General features: G+C 44.4%; 2 protein-coding genes across 2 annotated transcripts; one reads left to right on the plus strand and one right to left on the minus strand.

The window, feature by feature from the left end:
- Positions 1-590: 590 nt before the first annotated feature.
- On the plus strand, positions 591-7,935 carry LOC136550501 (uncharacterized). The gene is made up of 11 exons (XM_066542097.1): positions 591-834; positions 3,992-4,156; positions 4,238-4,356; positions 4,673-4,747; positions 5,060-5,153; positions 5,252-5,311; positions 6,184-6,249; positions 6,324-6,422; positions 7,093-7,137; positions 7,324-7,426; positions 7,584-7,935. Exons 1-11 carry the CDS (start codon positions 727-729, stop codon positions 7,658-7,660), a joined length of 1,011 nt encoding a protein of 336 aa, XP_066398194.1. The 5' UTR covers positions 591-726; the 3' UTR covers positions 7,661-7,935.
- A 426-nt stretch (positions 7,936-8,361) lies between these two features.
- LOC136552842 (cytochrome P450 734A5-like) lies at positions 8,362-11,840 on the minus strand. The gene is made up of 2 exons (XM_066544415.1): positions 11,540-11,840; positions 8,362-9,680 (listed from the first exon to the last, which is right to left on the minus strand). The coding sequence occupies exons 1-2, from the start codon at positions 11,838-11,840 to the stop codon at positions 8,395-8,397; spliced, it is 1,587 nt and encodes a 528-aa protein (XP_066400512.1). The 3' UTR covers positions 8,362-8,394.
- Positions 11,841-18,286: the final 6,446 nt, after the last annotated feature.

An 18,286-nucleotide genomic window follows, 5' to 3' on the forward strand; every position in this document is an offset into this window, starting at 1 on the left:
GAACCCTATATTTTCCTATAAAATTGAATTCATTCATGTACTATTTTTATGAAGCTATTGTGTTCCAAACTGGCTCTAAACCTATTCAAGATTCTTGTTTTGCCCATAAACTCTTGGAGCGAGGATTTAGGTCCCGGGTGGTTCACTCCATGTGAGAATCTAAATTCATAATTGGACCTAAAATGTAAACCACTTTATTTATTTACAAATGGTTAGAAATTTTAAGTACCTGCATTTTCATTTTTAGAGTCTACGGACAAAAAAACAACCGTAGTGCACTTCACTCATTTGTCTTTTTGCAAAAAAAAGTGTCTCTAGTTAGCGTGTACACCCTCCGTCCAAAAATATATGTTGCTTTCGTTTCTCGAGAAATAACTTTGATAAAATATATATTACAAAATATTAATATTTATGGTACATAATTAGTATCATTGGAAAGATCTTTGAATCTAGTTTTTTAATAAATTTATTTGGAGATACAAATGTTGTACATATTTTCTACAAATCGAGTCAAACTTGTGGCACGAAAACTGGAAACGACAGATAATATGGGACGGAGTACGCCTTCAACACGAGTGAACAAACAGATACCACGCAGTTTGCGCGACCACCGATTAGAGACGGGAACCCGTAGCCGTCTTCGTTAGGCCACAAGCCGACGAGACTGACTGACTGAAAGAGCTTCGCCCCCTGATTCCATCTGGATTTCCGCCGGCCAGCGGCGAGATGTCCTTCTTCTTCCGGGCCGCGACGCGGCAGCGCCCGTCGCCGCAGGAGATCGCGCGCTCCATCAAGGACTCCCTCGTTGCCCTCGACACCAAGACCGGCGCCAAGGTATATGCACGGCCCTCCAGCATCTTGCTCCCGCATTCTCATCCGCTCCATGGCCCGCCCGATCCGCGCGTGCAGGCTCGCCGCAAGCGTCTCCTCCACCCCCAACCGGGTCATCTTGGGTGCTGTCAACGAGATTAAGTCGCTTTCTTTGTGGACTTGTGCGGAGTCCGCTGGATCCGTCGCGTTTTTTTGTAGACTCCCTGATGTCGGTGACAGACTGACAGTACTTCAGTTCTCTGGTAGTTGACGAATGTTGCTTGGCAACTAGAAGTAGAGACTGTGCTGGTATTGGTCGGGGAAATGCCTGATAATTTGTTAATTGTCAGGGATGGTTTTGGGTGGTTCGTCTGTCTCTTTAGCCTCTCGCTCTAAGCTTAAGAAAACCACTGACTAGTGGATCATAATGGGGCCTGTGAGGTTGCAATTGTCACTGGATTGCACATTTTTGCCGCCATGTTAGTGGCGGTAAAGGTATTTATGTTGAGGTGAATTACATAAAAAAAATTAACTGGATCTGAAAGTTTGTTTCTACCTGTTGTGTCATGGAGATTTGTTCTATAGGTATACAAACATACCTTTTTCGTGAGAAGTATACAAGTCAACAAGTGTACATTGATTGAGTAGATTTCACTCATTTGTTTGATGTAGTTATCAAGTTAGTAATAATGACAGTGAGAGGACACTTTGTCTTACTTGTTCATCAAATGTATAAGTTAGCAGTTGGGATCTGTTTGCAACATAGTATTGAGCTTTGACATACAACAACTACAAGAGCCAGATCAACTATAAATCTGCACTTCTGTTCTCGTTCTTTTTAACACTGTTCTCATAGAAACGGAGATGTATGTTGACCCTACTTTAAGCGAACGCCTGTTTACTTATTTAATTTACAGTTTTAGTTGTTCTCTGATTGATGTGTTTTTTTTTTGAACGGAAAATACAGCAGGGGAGGCCCCCACTGTAAGATTTTTTTTCTTTTATGAAACCAAAGGAAACAAGAACAACACTGTACAAAGGGGCTTCAAAGGAACAGCAGAAGAACAACAGAGAGGCCAGCCCGAGGTGGGCTGCAGGACTAATCTAGGGCAGCTATACAAGAAAGAAAGAGACGGCACTTTTCATCACTGAATCTATGGGCCTGCAGTCTAGCTTCTTCACAGAAGGAGCTTTTCCAAGAACCAAAGGACGGGCGACCTCTATCGAAAATAAAATTATTTCTTTGCTTCCAAATTTGCCAAGCGGCAATGATGAAAGTCTCCATGAAGAAGGGGTTCTGATATTGAAGCTTAGCGTGCTGCATCATTTGGAAGAATTCTTTTGTGAAGTCCCAACTTATGCCAAGAGATTGCCAACAGGCTTGGCTAAAAGGGCAACTGAAGAACAAATGAAACGCATATTCCTCAATGTTGCTGCTGCAGAGGACACAATTATAGTTATTTCCTTGAAGCCTTTGCTTTTTCCTTCTAAGAATGTTTCTTGTATTCAGTCTATCCATCAGGAGAAGCCATGAAAAGACTCGGAGTTTGTTACAGCATTTGGAGTTCCAAATCCAGAGAAAAGGAGCTGGAGGTTGTATGTTCTTGTAGGGAAAGTTGTAGCACTTCGAGGAGTAATTCTTGCTTCCCCAAATGTATTCCCAAGAATCGCTTGAATTTTGATCAACCTGTAAAGCTTGAATGAGGCCTTGAAGACTTTGAAATTCTTGAAAAGCCTGCTCTGATAAGGGTAGATGAAATTGAGACTCAAGCGTGTTATTTGACAAAAACTTTGCGACATAGATGTTCTTGTTTCTGGCAAAGGAGTAAAGCCTTGGAAATTTGGATTCCAGAATGTTGCCATTCCAAAGATCAGACCAGAAAAGCACTGTAGAGCCATCCCCAATATTGCACTTAGCAATACCTCGGAACATGTCACATAATTTTAGGACATCTTTCCACCAAAAGGAGCCCCTATCAGTTGAAGCATGAGGGACCTGACCATGTGGGTAATGGGCATTCCAAATAAGTTTCACCCATGGGATATCCTTCTTATTGTAGAATTTGTCGAGATGCTTCAAAAGAAGGGACTTATTTTGACTTCTAAGATTGATAATTCCTAGCCCACCTTTTCTTTTTGGCTTCGAACATTTTTTCCAAGCCACCAGTGGTTTCATCTTGGCATTAGAATCAGATCCTCTCCAGATACAGTGGCGTCTTGCTCTATCAATGTACTCAATGACTGCAACAGGGACTTCCAAAGTACACATAGTATAAGTGGGTAAGGAAGAGAGTACCGAGTTGACAAGCTGGAGTCTTCCTGCATGAGTCAGGAAGTTAGATGTTGCAGTGAGCTTCCTCTCAATTTTACTCATAAAGGGACCATAATGCTCAACCCGAGGTTTTGTAGTACCCAAAGGCAGCCCAAGGTAAGTGAAAGGCAGAGATTCCAATTTGCAGCCAAAGACACCAGCAAGGAGTTGGGCTTTTTCCAGTGTAAGGTTTAAAAGGACTAGGCAAGACTTCTTGTAATTGACTCTTAGCCCTGTAGATTGTGAAAAGGATTCCAATAGGCCTTTTAAGGTGAATAACTCTCTTTGAGAAGCTCTCATAACTAAGATAGTGTCATCTGCGTATTGAACAATGGGGAACTGGTCCAGCTCAAATGATGGAATGGGCAACTCAAACAGACCCTGCTGATAAGCTTTGTTGACAATGCATTGAAGGAGATCCGCAGCAAGCACAAAAAGGAGTGGTGACAGGGGGTCACCTTGTCTAACCCCACGGCGACAAAGGAAGTGGTTGCCTGGCACACCATTCAGAAGGACTGAAGAAGAGCCAGAAGCAAGAATCCTCTCAATCCAAACTTCAGAAAATCCCAAGTGCTTCATCATCAGCAAGATTGTATTGTGCTCAATTGTATCAAAAGCTTTTGTAAAGTCTAATTTCAGAATAATAAGCTCTTTTTTGGAATGTTGGCATTGATAGATGTACTCATAAGCCCAGGCCAAACAATCCTGTATTGTTCTGCATTTTATGAAACCATACTGGTTGGTATGAATAAGAGGAATTATTTTAGCCTGATTGATGTGTTGCCCCCGTATAGAATTCTTGTGCACTGAACAGTGAACACAATGGTACAAAAATCATGTTGCTCATGAATTTGTGTATGCTCCTGTTAGGCTCTCGAGGATGCTGAGAAAAACATACTTACGTTGAGGCATACGCTTGCTGGTGATGGAGAAGTAGAATCAAATCAAGAGCAGGTTCTGCAGATAGCCCTTGAGATTTGCAAGGAGGGTGTTCTTTCCCTCTTTGTTCAGAATCTTCCTTCCTTGGGTTGGGAGGTATGTTATATTCACAAATTGAATGTGATAACCTTTTTTCACTGTGTTATTAGTATTAGCCTTATTGGTTCTATCTTGCAGGCTAGAAAGGATCTTGTCCACTGCTGGTGTATTTTGTTGAGACAGAAGGTTGATGAAGGCTATTGTTGCGTCCAGTATATTGAAAATCATTTTGATCTTTTGGATTTCCTTGTTGTTTGGTAAGGCCTATTTCTCAAGTTATGAATTGGAACACAGCCAATAGGAGCATGCTGATTCGTTTCTTGGTGGGAAATTGGGAATGCAATTGCAGAAATATATAGATGACTGATTGTTTCCTGTAGCTATTTATTTTTACCACTTATATTTGCATAGTTGTATTATTTTGTGTGTTTGTTTATGAAATGCACCTGTAGTATATGCGATAGTTTTACCACTTCTACTTGCATTATTTTGTGTGTTTGTTTATGAACTGCTCCTGTAGTATATGCCATTGTAATACTCTTGTGCCTGAGTGATTTAACTATATTCTACCAGCTACAAGAACTTGGAAGTTGCATTGAATTGTGGGAACATGTTGCGAGAATGCATAAAATATCCTACACTTGCAAAGTAAGGCTTGGAAATATTTGTTCAACTATATTTTCTATTTCTTAGTGGCTCTGCAATAGCATACAGTTTCAAGCATATATGCCTTCGCCTGACATGTCTGTTTTTTAGAACCTCTGGCCCTCTGTAGTTGCATGCATGGACAGATATAGTACATAATACAATCACCAAAACAAGCAGACATGCAAATGTACTCTGCAGTATGCAGATGTTAGATTTTGCAATAAAACTAAAGCAAACAGACAAATAGATGCTTTAATTTAATTTTGCAAATGATTAATTTTTCATAAATTTTATTTTGTAGTGCTCTTTCAGATATATATTGGAGTCAAGTAGCTTCGAGTTGTTTTTCCAGTATGTTGAATTGCCAAACTTCGATATTGCTTCTGATGCTCTGAACACCTTCAAGGTAAATCTAATCTTGTCAATTTGTTTTTTTTTAAATAAAAAATGGCTTTATGTTTGCTTCTTCAGGATTGATGTTTGCTGTTGACAAGATATTTGCAGGATTTGCTAACCAAACATGAAGATCGAGTATCTGAGTTTCTGAGCTCACATTATGAACAGGTCAGCCGAATGATACCTTTCTGTGGAATGAATGAAATCCATAATTTTAATGTTTATTCCAAATAAATAAGAGGACCAGTAGTTTTCCTCCAGCCTGTTCCTTGTATTTTGTATCTTCCTACATGCCACCTTTTTGCATATGTTGATTAGGCTTTTAGGTGCTGTTTGGTTTCAGCAGTGGGAATGGGAACGCTAACGCAATCAGTTGGCGGCGCTAGCTGTTACAGGGAACCGTAAACGCTATATGTTTGGTTCGCGGTGGGAGCGCTACCTGTTCTTCTTCTTGTTGTCCTTCGGGGAAGAGGGTTGCTGCTGCTTCTTGACTGGCGAGGCCGCGAGGGCCTGGGTTGTCTTGGCGTTCACGGCCGGGGCCGGAGGCCGGAGCCGGTGCCGCGACGAGCATCTTCACGGGCGCAGAGGGCACAGCCTCTAGTGCCTCAGCAGTGGGTGTTGCTGCGGGGTCTTGGGCTTCGACGGCGCCGCCGTGGGAGAGGGGTTGCCTCGGCAGTGGGAGTTGCCGGCGCCGCTGCCGGAGTCGCCGCGGGGTGTGGCAGCCTGGCAGGGACGCGGAGGAGGTTGGGACGGAGCACGCAGGCACGAGGAGCCGAGGACGGCGGCGGCGGTGTTGATTTTTTGCGACTCCGGGACGAGATCCCGTTGGGAGCGGAGGGGTAATAGATTTCTACTGGACTGCATCCGTTAACGCTGCAATTGATTACAGATGGGTCCATCGAAACACCAAGCAACATAACCCATTTACTCCGTGAATCGTTGACGGGCAAAAAATGCGGAACCAAACAGCACCTTAATGAATAATTTTTCTTTTGTGTTGCTAAAATTTTGAAGCACTGATCCATTGTAAACATGTGCAGTTTTTTGGACTCTACACAAAACTTTTATCTTCAACTAATTACGTGACACGAAGACAATCGGTGAAGGTTAGACTATTTAAATTGCAATTTCTTGTAGGGTACAAAAATATGATGCTTAAAAGCACTTTGCTGCATGCCAGTTTCTTTCAGAGTTTCTGTTGGAGGCCCCAAATGCTCAAATAATGAAGCGTTACATTTTGGAAGTTCGTTACTTAAACATTATGATGGGTCTTCTGAAGGTATTAGAGTATTAGTTATAAATTCCCTGTTTATATTTAAATGAATCAGCAATTATATTGATCACCCTTCTCACTTCCTTTGTTTCTTGATTTTTCATCCAAGTAGTTATGACATTCTAGTGCCATACTGCCATTATCTAGTGAAAATAATGGTGGTTGTTATTATCACAATACATGAGAGATCCTGCTATCTTTTACTGGCTTTTGGATATCTTGCCAAGCAAAGGTCATCCTGAGAGGCTGATATATACGTACAAAACTATACTCTTGCAATTGTTCTTTAGTGACTACCAGAGATCCAGCCATCCAGATCTAGATGGCTTTCTGTTTATAGCTAAAATACATAGCACCATTATTCATGTTGAACACTATCATTTTATTTCTCCGAGCTATTTATGTACTGCTTGGGTGCCAGTCATCTTGTCTCTAACAGTGAGTATTCGAGCTGTTTCTACTTTTCTTAGTTTCTAATACAAAAGTAGTTCAAATATACACACTTGCAAGAAGCCAGTGCTACAAATCTTCTCCCTTTAAGACAACTAAGTGATGAAAACAGCACAGGTTAGTCATAGATAGTTTGTTTTCATCTTCATAACTAGTGCCATCTTTTCATGCCTATACACATCCTTTTTTAATGCCTCTACTAAGTACTAACTGGTGTCTTTTGTAGGATTCAAGCAAAAATATCAGGATATGTTCCTTCCACATTTTTAAGGTAATAAGTTTCACACTTGAAAGTTTCATACGTTTACCCTTGCGGTGGCTTCACACTCGATCGAGCCTTGCTTGGGTTTTGAAATTTTAAGTTGGATTAGCTGTTTGTTGTTAATTAATCATTACTTAATGTGAGCGCTATGCTGTTACCATTTTTTGGAGGTTCATTTTCACAACATGGATGCAGGTATTTGTTGCCAATCCAAACAAGCCTCGTGAGATTATTCAGGTTTTGGTTGACAATCACAGAGAACTGTTGAAGCTACTCCACAATCTCCCCACAAGCAAAGGTAATGTATTGCGACTTCCATCTTAACCCTAGCCATATTCTGTGACCAAGCAATTGTGATGCTAGTAATAGAGTAACCAAATATCATAACTGGAACTCAATGTTAAGATTTCTGAGAGATGCACATTGGAGCGCTAATAATGTGTCCCATTTGGCAGGTGAAGATGAACAACTTGATGAGGAGAGAGATCTAATTATCAAAGAGATCGAGAAGCTTGTGCGGTTGTCAGTATAAACCCCTCAGGAAATTCAAACATATCCTTGATGTTGATGTTGAGGAAAAGTCAACCCCTTTCTCCCCTCAATATTTTGAAGACATCCTTCCTGTGTAATATGATGCCCTGTATAGAGCTTGTCTTTCATATGTGGAAAAAGTTTGGACCACAAATTGCATTCTCCGTGAGAACACTTAGCATTCCTATCAGAAATTTGTTGACGTGATGCCGATACACTGGCAGCAAAATTCGCAACAGGAATAATCTGCATTATGCTGTGGTGTTGATACCATTAAGGCCTTGTTTGGATATATATGTATCCACTTCAATCTACTTCAACGTATGTGGATTAAGATGAATACATGTGCATTCAAACAAGGCCTAAGTATTGTGGTGGGAGTGTCTGGCATTTGAATTGGGTTCACTTGTCATGTAGTATATATATTTTGAATTTTGATGCCTAACGTTTGCAGTTTCTTGACAACTTTTGCGTGAGATTCAAGGCACAGGACACACACTATACAGCTCAAATTCTCAAGGCCAAATACGTATACGAATACGAATGAAAAATAACATCTAGAAACATTTTTTTCTATCCCTTCTAGACCTGATACCTGTCACGTATGGTATACTTTATATATTTGCAATTGGTAATGGGGGGGTGGAGGCGTAATAATTTACAGGAAGGAAGGAATTGAATCCGATCGATTTGGATTTCTGAGTGGAGCTGCGAGATGGCTGGCTGCGTGACGTATCACAACGGGCGGAAGATAACGGGCGCGCCGTGCTGCGGGTTGAGTATCATGAGCACCCTCGGCGCGTGCACGTACGCCGGCGACAGGCGGAACTGGCAGCGCTGCAGCACCAAGGCCAAGGCGATCTTGGCCTCCATGAGCGCCAGGTACTGGCCGATGCACACCCGCACGCCGCCGCCGAACGGCATGAACGCCATCTGCTGCCGCGGCCGGCGGTCGCCGCCGTCGTCTGCGAAGCGAGCAGGGTTGAACTCCGTGGCGTCGGCGCCCCACACGTCGGCGTCGTGGTGCACGGCCATGATGGGAATCATGACCTCCGTGCCCGCCGGCACGACGCAGCCGCCGAGCTTCACGTCCCGCGTCGCCTTCCGGATCATGGCCACCGCCGGCGGGTAGAGCCTGAGCGTCTCGTTGACGACCATCCCGAGCGTCCTGAGCCTGGGGAGGTGGTCCTTGGTGGGGACTCCCCGGCGGCCGCAGACTTCGAGGACCTCCCGGCGAGCGCGGTCCTGCCACTCCGGATGCATGGCGAGCGTGACGGTGGCCCAGGTGAGGAGGCTGGTCAGCGTCTCCAGCCCGGCGAAGAAGAAGTTCTTGGACTCCTCGATGATCTCGTCCGCCGTCATGGCCGGGGCCATGAAGCTCATGAAATCCCTCATGCCGCCGGCGCGCCCGTGGTCCCGGCCCCGGTGTCGGTGGTCGCCGTCGCCGCTCTGCAGGCCAGCGACGAGCTTGGCCAGGAGGCTCCTGATCTCCCTGTCGAGCTGCCACACGTGCCTGTTCCTCCTCGTCGGCAGGAACCTGTAACCCGGGATGAAGACCTTGCTGTGCGCCTCGGTGGCGTAGCTGGCGTGCTCGGCCTGCAGCCGGAACACGGCGCTGCCCTCGTCGCTGTTGCGGCCGAACGTGGCGACGGTGATGGCCTCCTTTGGCAGCCGCTGGTACCACTCCTCCACGTTCACCTCCACCTCGCCGGACCCGCCAGCGGCCGCCGCCGACGGTAGCAGCACGAGCTCCTCCAGCATCCGTTGCACGGTGTCGGCGACGAAGGGCGCGAGCAGCTTGAGGTTCTCGACGTGGAAGGCGGGCGTGAGGATCTTGCGGCGGCGCGCCCACTCGTCGCCGTGGAGGTTGCTGAGGCCGAGGCCCTCGAACTGGCGGATCAGCGGGTGCGCCTCGTACCGGTCGAAATGCTCCGATGGCGACAGCAGCACCTCCCGGATCAGCTCCGGCGAGCTCACGATCAGACGCGGCGTCCTCCCGAACCAAATCAGATGCATTGGACCTGCACGCGTATATACATTTGCATACATTAATTTGCATGCATGCGCGCCAAAAAAATATATATATAGTTAACACAAACTATATAACTCGAATCAATTATTCTTATCTTTTTAAAAAAAAAACGTCTTACCAGTACGATATGCTGGTTTTTCATCATGTGTTCTGTATGAATATATAAATAAGGGATTTGCTATTTTTCAGGTGCTTGAAAAATAGCATCTAATCAGGCAACGGCCGTGAACCATGAGACGAAGATCTAACGGATCTAAATTCACACAAAGAAATCTTAACAATTATTTCTATTGTAAGAAAATTACAAAATTATGATCTAAATTGATGCAAAGACAATTAACAATAAACAATTCTTTCTATAGTAAGACAATTACAACATTATGATCTGAATTGACACAAAGATGTACGAATCTTGAAGCAAGATCAAGTCATCGCCTGAACCAAAGACATAGGAAAAGTGTATAAACTAATAAGCGTCGTCTAGTAATTTTTTTGACAAAATAAAGCACACACTTCGCTCGAGTTGTTGGCACATATCTCAAGTTTTGATCATACAATGCAAGTTGACATATGAAACTAATCATCCAACGTCGAATCAAGCAGGGATTAACGCATGTGATACCATGCATGGCAAGGCAAGGCAATGATCTCTCTAGCTCTACTGGCCGGGTTGCTGTGGAGCGAAGCTAAGCCAGCACTTAACTTGAGTGTGTTTTCATGTGGACAAATCACACAATTCATTAACTGACTAACAAACAAGATTCCTCGTCCATCACTTGGATCAAACGCAGATGCGTGCCTCTATAGCTAGCTAGCTAGCTAGGGTTGTCCTTTCCATATTATACTCCACACAGACCGTTGAAAAACAGCGGGAATTATCATCGACCGCCGCAAAGGTTAGCATAAACTAATCGCCTCAACAGCGAGTAACCAACTGCATGCAACTGGTTTGGATCCTCAACTGAAATGGATGCTGTATATCTGGCAATGTCATATATACAGAGAGAGCAACTGAAGGAAGCACAAAGCAAGCCTGAAGGCATGCATGTGCTCTACCTCTGGATTGCCGGACGGATGGATCTACATATGTATATACATCTGGCTCATATGTAGCTAATCTCTTGAGATTACCAGTTGTTAATCTACTCACATTATCATTGACCTGCATGCATTGACAGCCTGGTGGAGAGATGGATAGATCATATACTTGCTGACAACATACACACACAGCCAAGGTTTGACTTGGGAGGCGGTTTTTTAATTTGCAGATGAATTTGTTAGCTATAGCTTGCTGTCGTCACTAGTACCAAAAGTGATGGAGGCAAGTAGTGGCGGTAGGATATATAGGAATGTACGTAGGATACAGTAGTACCAAAGTGAAATTGAAATGAAATGAAGGTCACCTAATCGAGCATAGTTTAGAGTTTGTGCTCTTGTTTCTATTTGCAAAAGCATGGAAGCATGTCCCCTCCTTTCCTGCGGTTTACGCGTGAGCATCCACTCATTTGTATATGTATACGCGCAAATGCACGCTTTCCTTTTCTTGTTTAAGTTTCATTCATGTGAAGTTGGAACTAGTAAACCTGTAAAGTTGCACCGTTGATTTTTGTTTCTTGGCTTGTCCGAGAAAAAAAAAAGACACAAAGAAACCATAACGACGACAAAGAAAATTAAAAAGTTTTGAAGAAAAATGGCAAGGCAGTAGCTAGTTGGGAATTCAAATTCGATGGACAGATCAATCTCAGTTCGTAAGAGAAGAGCTGGATTGATCGAAGATGGAATTAGGCAACAGACGAAAAGAATTGACGGCGGTGTTGGCGAACAAGCACAATAATAAAATATAGTTACCGTAGAGCTTCCTCCAATGGTGGTAGAAGGCGAGCACCCTGGGGAGGACGTCGTGCGGCGCTTGGGGCGGCGCGGGGCGGGAGGAGGCGTCCACCATGAGGCGGACCAGCTCGATGGAGCTGCCGAAGAAGAAACGGTAGCCCGGCCCGCGGACGCCGTGGCGCGCGAAGTCGCGCTCCAGCCGGCGCGGCCGCCACCACAGCGCCTCCATGAGCCGCGCCACGGCTAGGTGCAGGCACAGCCACGCCGCGGCGGTGAGCGCGGTCGCTTGCCACGACCACGGCCACGGCCACCACGTCATGGCGGCGGCGGCACACCGGCGTGGAAGAAGAAGCAAGCGGAGGCAGCTGCTGCCCCGCGCGCGGCGCCCTATGGTGGACGATCGAGGCAGGAGGCCGCAATGGCTTAGTAGTACGCCTTGCCGCCGCCGTCGCCGGGTTAATATATATATAGATAGCTGCTCGGTGCTTGACTGCTTGGTGCTGCTGGGCAACTGCAGAAGCAGAGGAATTCTTGGAAGGCTGCGACTGCGGCTCTGCGAGCGAAATTTGATTGAATTGAATAATAATGAATATATACCTTACTGTCGTCCAGGTTACTGCCATGGAGTACATTGCGAATTTTTTTGTTTTCTCCTTATTAATTAACATTTTAAAGGGATGATATATTGATATTCTTCTTCTTTCCTGGGTAGGTGAGTAACGGCCACAAAGTTTGAAACGAATGAAAGCATCCTATAAGATTCAAACATATATACATGGGGCCGGCCGGCCATGTCGTTGAATCTCGGAGGAAAAAGAGGTTTCACATTGCATTGGATTTACATGTCCAAAATCCAGCCAGTTGACGCGCGCACTACTTGGGCCTCGTTTGAAACGCGGGCAGCTTACATTACATACTGGATCGTCAGAAAGGCAGAAAGAACGTAACGATATGCTGCTATGTGTCCTTGCTTTACCGAACCGCACTGATGCTAAAAATCTTTCTTTTTTGTGAAAAAGAAAAGAAAAGAAAGAAGAGAGAGAGAGCGACCAAGTCATGTTGAAGGCAGAGACATCCCTGTTCATTTGGGTTTGTTTGGCTGATAAGCCATGGTTGAAAGTACGGTTAGCTGATTTGGTGTGAGAGAAAAATACTATACGTTAGTTGAAAAATTACGACTTATAAACTAAACAAACCAAACGACAAGGGTGATGTTTGTTGTGTTAAAGTAGTCGTCGTCGTCGTCTAGCCTCTAGCATGCCTTTTCAAAAACCACCACACTTTTTACCTGCCCAACATATCATATGTATATTTATATATAAATACGGAGTATATCTTTGCATTGAGGCACCCTGGGGTGGGGGCCGCCTGCAGCACAAGCGCAGGCAGGCAGAGGCAGGGGCGCGCACTTGGGGGTTGCGGCTGCTTGTTGTGTTGCTGTCCCTCCGGCCTCCGGGAAAAGCGTGGCGCGCGGGGGGTGCGGTGGTCGGGGCCCTGTCGCCGCCAGCCGCGCACAGCCTGGCCTCCCCACGCTGCCACGCACCGGTCGGTAGCTCCGATCCCCTTCTCATTCCTCTCCTTGATTCCTCGTCTCTCTCTCTCTCTTTATTTATATAATATATATATGCTTCTGGCTTTTATTATATGATTAGATTTATAAGGAATTATACTATCCAATGATCATAACTTTATAAACATAAATAATATAATATAAAGCAAATGAACGATCAAAGTGTAACCTAGGAGATCGTTAGCGTATTCGGCTGAACATGTCTTGATTGTTTCAGCTTATTTCAGCTTATTCTCTCACAGAACACTATTGAATCATCTAAAATAAGTCGAACTACAGTGGACAAGGGTACCAGCCGAACACCCCCATATTATTCTAACTTGCGCCAAATAAAATAGATCGGTGGGAATATTTAGCATCTCGATCGTGAATATATATAGAGTATAATTCGTGATGCATAGCACTGTACAATACGTACGTGCTTTTATTCCGTCACCGCTTCACACTGTACCATGCATTAGCAATACATAGCATAGCATGCATCCCACATCCTCTGGTCCTACCACGCATTCCTTCTAGATGGCATACATGTCAGATGATGATGATGGATGCAGTAACAGCATACATGTACGGGCTGCTTGTGTGGTGGTTTTGTCTCTCCTGTATCGTCACACACACCACACGGGCCGGTCTCTCTACACATACTTCCCCCCATCATCTTCGTTCACAAGCTAGCTGGCTTGTTCTTCAGCTGATTATTATCGTAACCGTCGCCCTCTCAAAGTCGTCGCTTCGTTGTTAATCCCGGTGGCCGGCCGTTCGATCAGGAACCCATCTATAATATCACTTGCATTGTGTATGTATAGTGTATATATATATAATATGTATACAAAACATATAAAAACTACAAATATATTCTCTCGACGCCGCCGACGAATCGTGATCACCCGAACCGAACGCGAGAGATAGAGAACCGAACCGTAGGCCAACGCACGCAGACGCCGCGTTGACACCGCGATGCGATGCGATGCGATTGAGAGGGAGAGGCGGCTGCAACCAGCGTTGCAGTGCAGCCGGCATGCATGATTGCGATTGCGGAGTTTACCTTGCTTTATTTTCATTCCTGTGGTTTATTATACGTGTATGTAACCGAGCGCTATCGTATGATATGATGATATCAGGTGCCCAGGTCAACGAGCCTGCCTGCGTCGACAGGAGGGTGCAGGTGAAGCTGAGCGATCGAGTCGAGAGCATAGCTGCCTGCCTCTAGTTTTTTTTTTTTTTTTTTTACCCTTCCTCTTTCTTTTTTATATAAACTGTAGCCTCGTTCGCTTCGTTAAAAAAACAAGTCGAAAGACTGATTTGTTGTGAGAGAAAAATATTGTTCCGACTAAAAAAACAAGCTAAAAAGTACGGATTATAAGAGAAGTCATCAGGACCTAGATCAATGGACAATGGAGGGACCAGCGGCCCTAGGCTCTGGCAAACAGCAATTGTTGTTTACAGCTCTGAGACTGACAAGGCGGCCAGCCAACCAAGTGTAAGAGCTTCTTGTGAGAAAGACACGTGGCCAGCGCCCAGACGTCTGGACACTTGCGCAGCCCGCTCCGTCCATCTTCGCCCTGACCCCGTCCACCTTCGCCTCGCTCTACGCGCGCACTTTACCCTAGTCTTTGCGCATGTTGACACAAAAATGTGGCGATGTAATCAACACACAGCAAGCCGGAAGATCTGAGTGGAACGAGACCAGAGATCTGTTTGGCTTCAACATAGAACCAGCCGATTCTGAAAACCTAACAACGTGCCAGTCAATTTGACCTACAATTGACAAGGAGAGAAAATCTTATCAGTGATTTAAGGTGGAACATGTTGTTGTTGCACCAAACAGTTCCAATTGTATGGCTAGATAGCCGATTCAACGAGGCTATCGACTAAATAGTCGATATCCAGCGTATCCATGAAACGAAGGTCTTTAAATTAGGATTATCGGCTAATACTAAATGATAATGATACGAATCAAAATAACCGATACTCATGGAACATCAGAAAGCATCATCGGCTAAATGGAACATGATTGATATAAAGCGTCGAGCCGATAAGTTTGATGAAAAGAGTATAACATGTGAATAAATCGACTATCTAATATAAATGATTCTACAAACAGTTTTGAGTCTAATCTATTATCATCAACAGTGAGGTTCGATCGAATCGATGCAGCTATGATAATGATAATAAACTAAAGCCAAAGAATCTATAAAATCATCTATATGTTGACATATTCATGAAAACATGCTAGTATAACATGTGAATAAATCGACTATCTAATATAAATGATTCTACAAACAGTTTTGAGTCTAATATATTATCATCAATAGTGAAGTTCGATCGGATCGATGCAGCTATGATAATGATAATAAACTAAAGCCAAAGAATCTATAAAATCATCTATATGTTGACATATTCATGAAAACATGCTATATGTGTGAGAGTATAGGCAAATCGGCTAAAATAGCCGATGCAGTCATAGCAGACAAACAGAGTACATATCTTGATCATGAACAAGACCACTAATCGATAATTTCTAATCTAAAGTCTTACCTAGTGAGGTTCAACCGGATCGATGCAGCTATGGTAGTGTCATTAGATTATATCTCATTAACTAATGAGTTTATTCAATATTGGAACATGTCTTTAGATACATACTATGTTTGACTAGAATAGAGATAAAACAGCCGATCTAGCAGAATTAAACCATCAATTATAAGATTTGAAGCATGATCCAGATCAAAGGACGACCAATTAAGATGATATGATGCCAATCTATCTCTATCTCAATCGAATGATTTTATTATAATTAATAAAATATTAATTCTAGCAAAATCGATAGCTGGTGAATCGACCAAATATAACAAGGAAAATCTTACTAATCTTAGCAGATTCGATAACTCTCGATATTGTATTAAACAATAAATTATTTAACACAAGATCGATAACTTTTGATCTATATTATGATTCGTAAGAGATCAATCAGCTGATGCAGCCTTACAAATTACAATACATATCGATAACTAACTTATATTATGGCTCATAAAAGATCAATCAGCTCATGAAGCTTTACAAGCACAATACAAGTCGTGATGGTACTCACAAGCAAGCTGGAGGTTGATCAGTCGATGCAGCCCTGTTTGCTGAAAAACTTGTCGAGATCTACAGTACTCCTACTCCTAATGCGATGACGAAAGCCGAAAAGATTGTATTGATTGAATGTTCGTCCCCTTTTATAATAATCAGGGTCTAATATTTATACCCAGAACCTAAACATAAATCCTACTCAAACACGACTCATTACAATTCTTGGAATAAAAGAAAATTTTCTAACTTAATAATAACTTGAACCCCAATTTTCCTTATTCGTAGAGTCCGACACATCTCTCTGGCGCCACTCAAGTATAGCCCATTGACGTCGTCTACTGACGTCATTCATAAAATAGTCGATTCTGACATTACATCTAAATTAGCTGAATCAATTCTCATCTAATCGATTCCTTGATGACACAATCCTATAAGCTTCGGGTTCCCACGTTCTCCTTCCCAAATTTTAGTGTAAACAGCACCCCTGACCCTCTCCTCTCTCTTCGCACGAGGAGCACTCAGGAGCTGGGATGAGTAGCTGAGGACTAGCACGCCCCCAGCGCGTCCTGACCACAGCACCACTGTCTGCCGAGCCCTAGCGCCCCGTCCACCGCGCGCCGCACGCCCAGTTCGCTCGGCCCCGGCCGTACAACATACAACACTTGCAACATGAAAAATATTTGAATGCAACACACATCTGAAAGTAGATGAAACATTTAGAACATGTACTTGCAACATGTTTGTGAAACACACGAAACATCCAGATTTGCAACTTGCAACGTGAAACCACTTGCTGCAACATAAGACTGAAACAACTGAAACATTTGGAACATATTGTTGCAACGTATGTATGAAACGTGTTCAACATCCAGGAAAAAAAGATTGCAACAGACGTCTGAAACAGATGAAACATTTTGAACAAAAGCTTGCAACATATCTCTGAAACACTTGCAACATATGCAACATGTGCAACATCCCCGATCTACTTTTGCAACATTAAGATTAAATAATTACAACATACATCCAAAACGTCTGAAACACTTGAAACATACTCCATCCGTTCTAAATTATAAGTCGCTTTGATTTTTTTGGTACATCCATTTTGTTATGCATCTAGATATAATAATGTGTCTAGATACATAGCAAAATAAATGGATCAAAAAAGTCAAAATAACTTATAATTAGAACGGATGAAGTACATATGTAACATAGGGGAGGAAAGGCTGGGCTAATCGATTCGGGCCGTCGGGGTGGGGAGTCGACGGCGAGCCACGGCGCGCGAGCACCACCAGCACTGGTCACGCTCATGGGTGCCCTTGGCTCGGCCGGGGAAGACCTAAGGCGCCACAGCACGTGTGCCCCAACGGCCATGGCGAGGTCAGCGGCGTGCCCAACGGCGATGGACGACGGACGAACGGCGAGGGAGCAAGCGACGCAGGTGAGCGGCGCAGGGTGCGAGGGGGCGCAGCGCAGCCGACGATGGGGGGAAGGGCACGGCGCGGCTGCCCGACGAGCACGCGGTGGGGAAGGGGGCGAACAGATGAGCAGCCATGCTGAGCGACACAGGTGGCTGTCACGCAGGTGAGCAGCGCAGGGAGTGAGGGCGCGCGGCGCGGCTGGCGACGGGGAAAGGAAACGGTAGCAGGCCGACGAATGTATGCTGGAGAAGGAGACGAACGGATGAGCAACCACGCTGCTTTGGGGACAGATGGATAAGCCCAAAGGAGTGAAGGTGTGTGGGTTTAAAAGGGACGGATGAATAAGCACAAGGAAAAGAGAATTTGTTTCTTTATTTGGGGCCCGCTTCTAGCAGGCGCGTCCGAACGCAAAGTCACCGACGGACGCCCTACGTGAGGTATTTCCCAAGAATTATACTACGTGGTGCAAGATGCCTGCAAATCCCATCCAAAATACTCCGCAGATACGATCGGTAGCATCTGGCAGGCAAGTAGTTTGTCCCTAACCCTTTTTCTTTTGTTTGGTATATTTTTTGGCTTTTCCAAAATACGATGTGTGACATCAGTCGCTGAGCGAAGTCCAGGCGTTCAGCAGGACAGGATGAATGTTCAGAATAGTGTCAACCAGGTCACACGCCAATGCAGGAGAAGATCGGCGTACGAATA

Source organism: Miscanthus floridulus, chromosome 4, assembly GCF_019320115.1.
Source record: "Miscanthus floridulus cultivar M001 chromosome 4, ASM1932011v1, whole genome shotgun sequence".
Classification (NCBI taxonomy): Eukaryota; Viridiplantae; Streptophyta; class Magnoliopsida; order Poales; family Poaceae; genus Miscanthus; species Miscanthus floridulus.

What these genes read in the sequence shown, in the direction of transcription:
- LOC136552842 (XM_066544415.1), bottom strand. Translation starts at nt 11,840, where the DNA reads ATGACGTGGTGGCCGTGGCCGTGGTCGTGGCAAGCGACCGCGCTCACC. An exon ending in CCATTGGAGGAAGCTCTACG is followed by an intron (nt 9,681 to 11,539) that starts GTAACTATATTT and finishes ATACGCGTGCAG; the next exon opens with GTCCAATGCATCTGATTTGG.
- LOC136550501 (XM_066542097.1), top strand. Translation starts at nt 727, where the DNA reads ATGTCCTTCTTCTTCCGGGCCGCGACGCGGCAGCGCCCGTCGCCGCAG. An exon ending in TGAGCTCACATTATGAACAG is followed by an intron (nt 5,312 to 6,183) that starts GTCAGCCGAATG and finishes AAACATGTGCAG; the next exon opens with TTTTTTGGACTCTACACAAA. An exon ending in TTATGATGGGTCTTCTGAAG is followed by an intron (nt 6,423 to 7,092) that starts GTATTAGAGTAT and finishes TGTCTTTTGTAG; the next exon opens with GATTCAAGCAAAAATATCAG.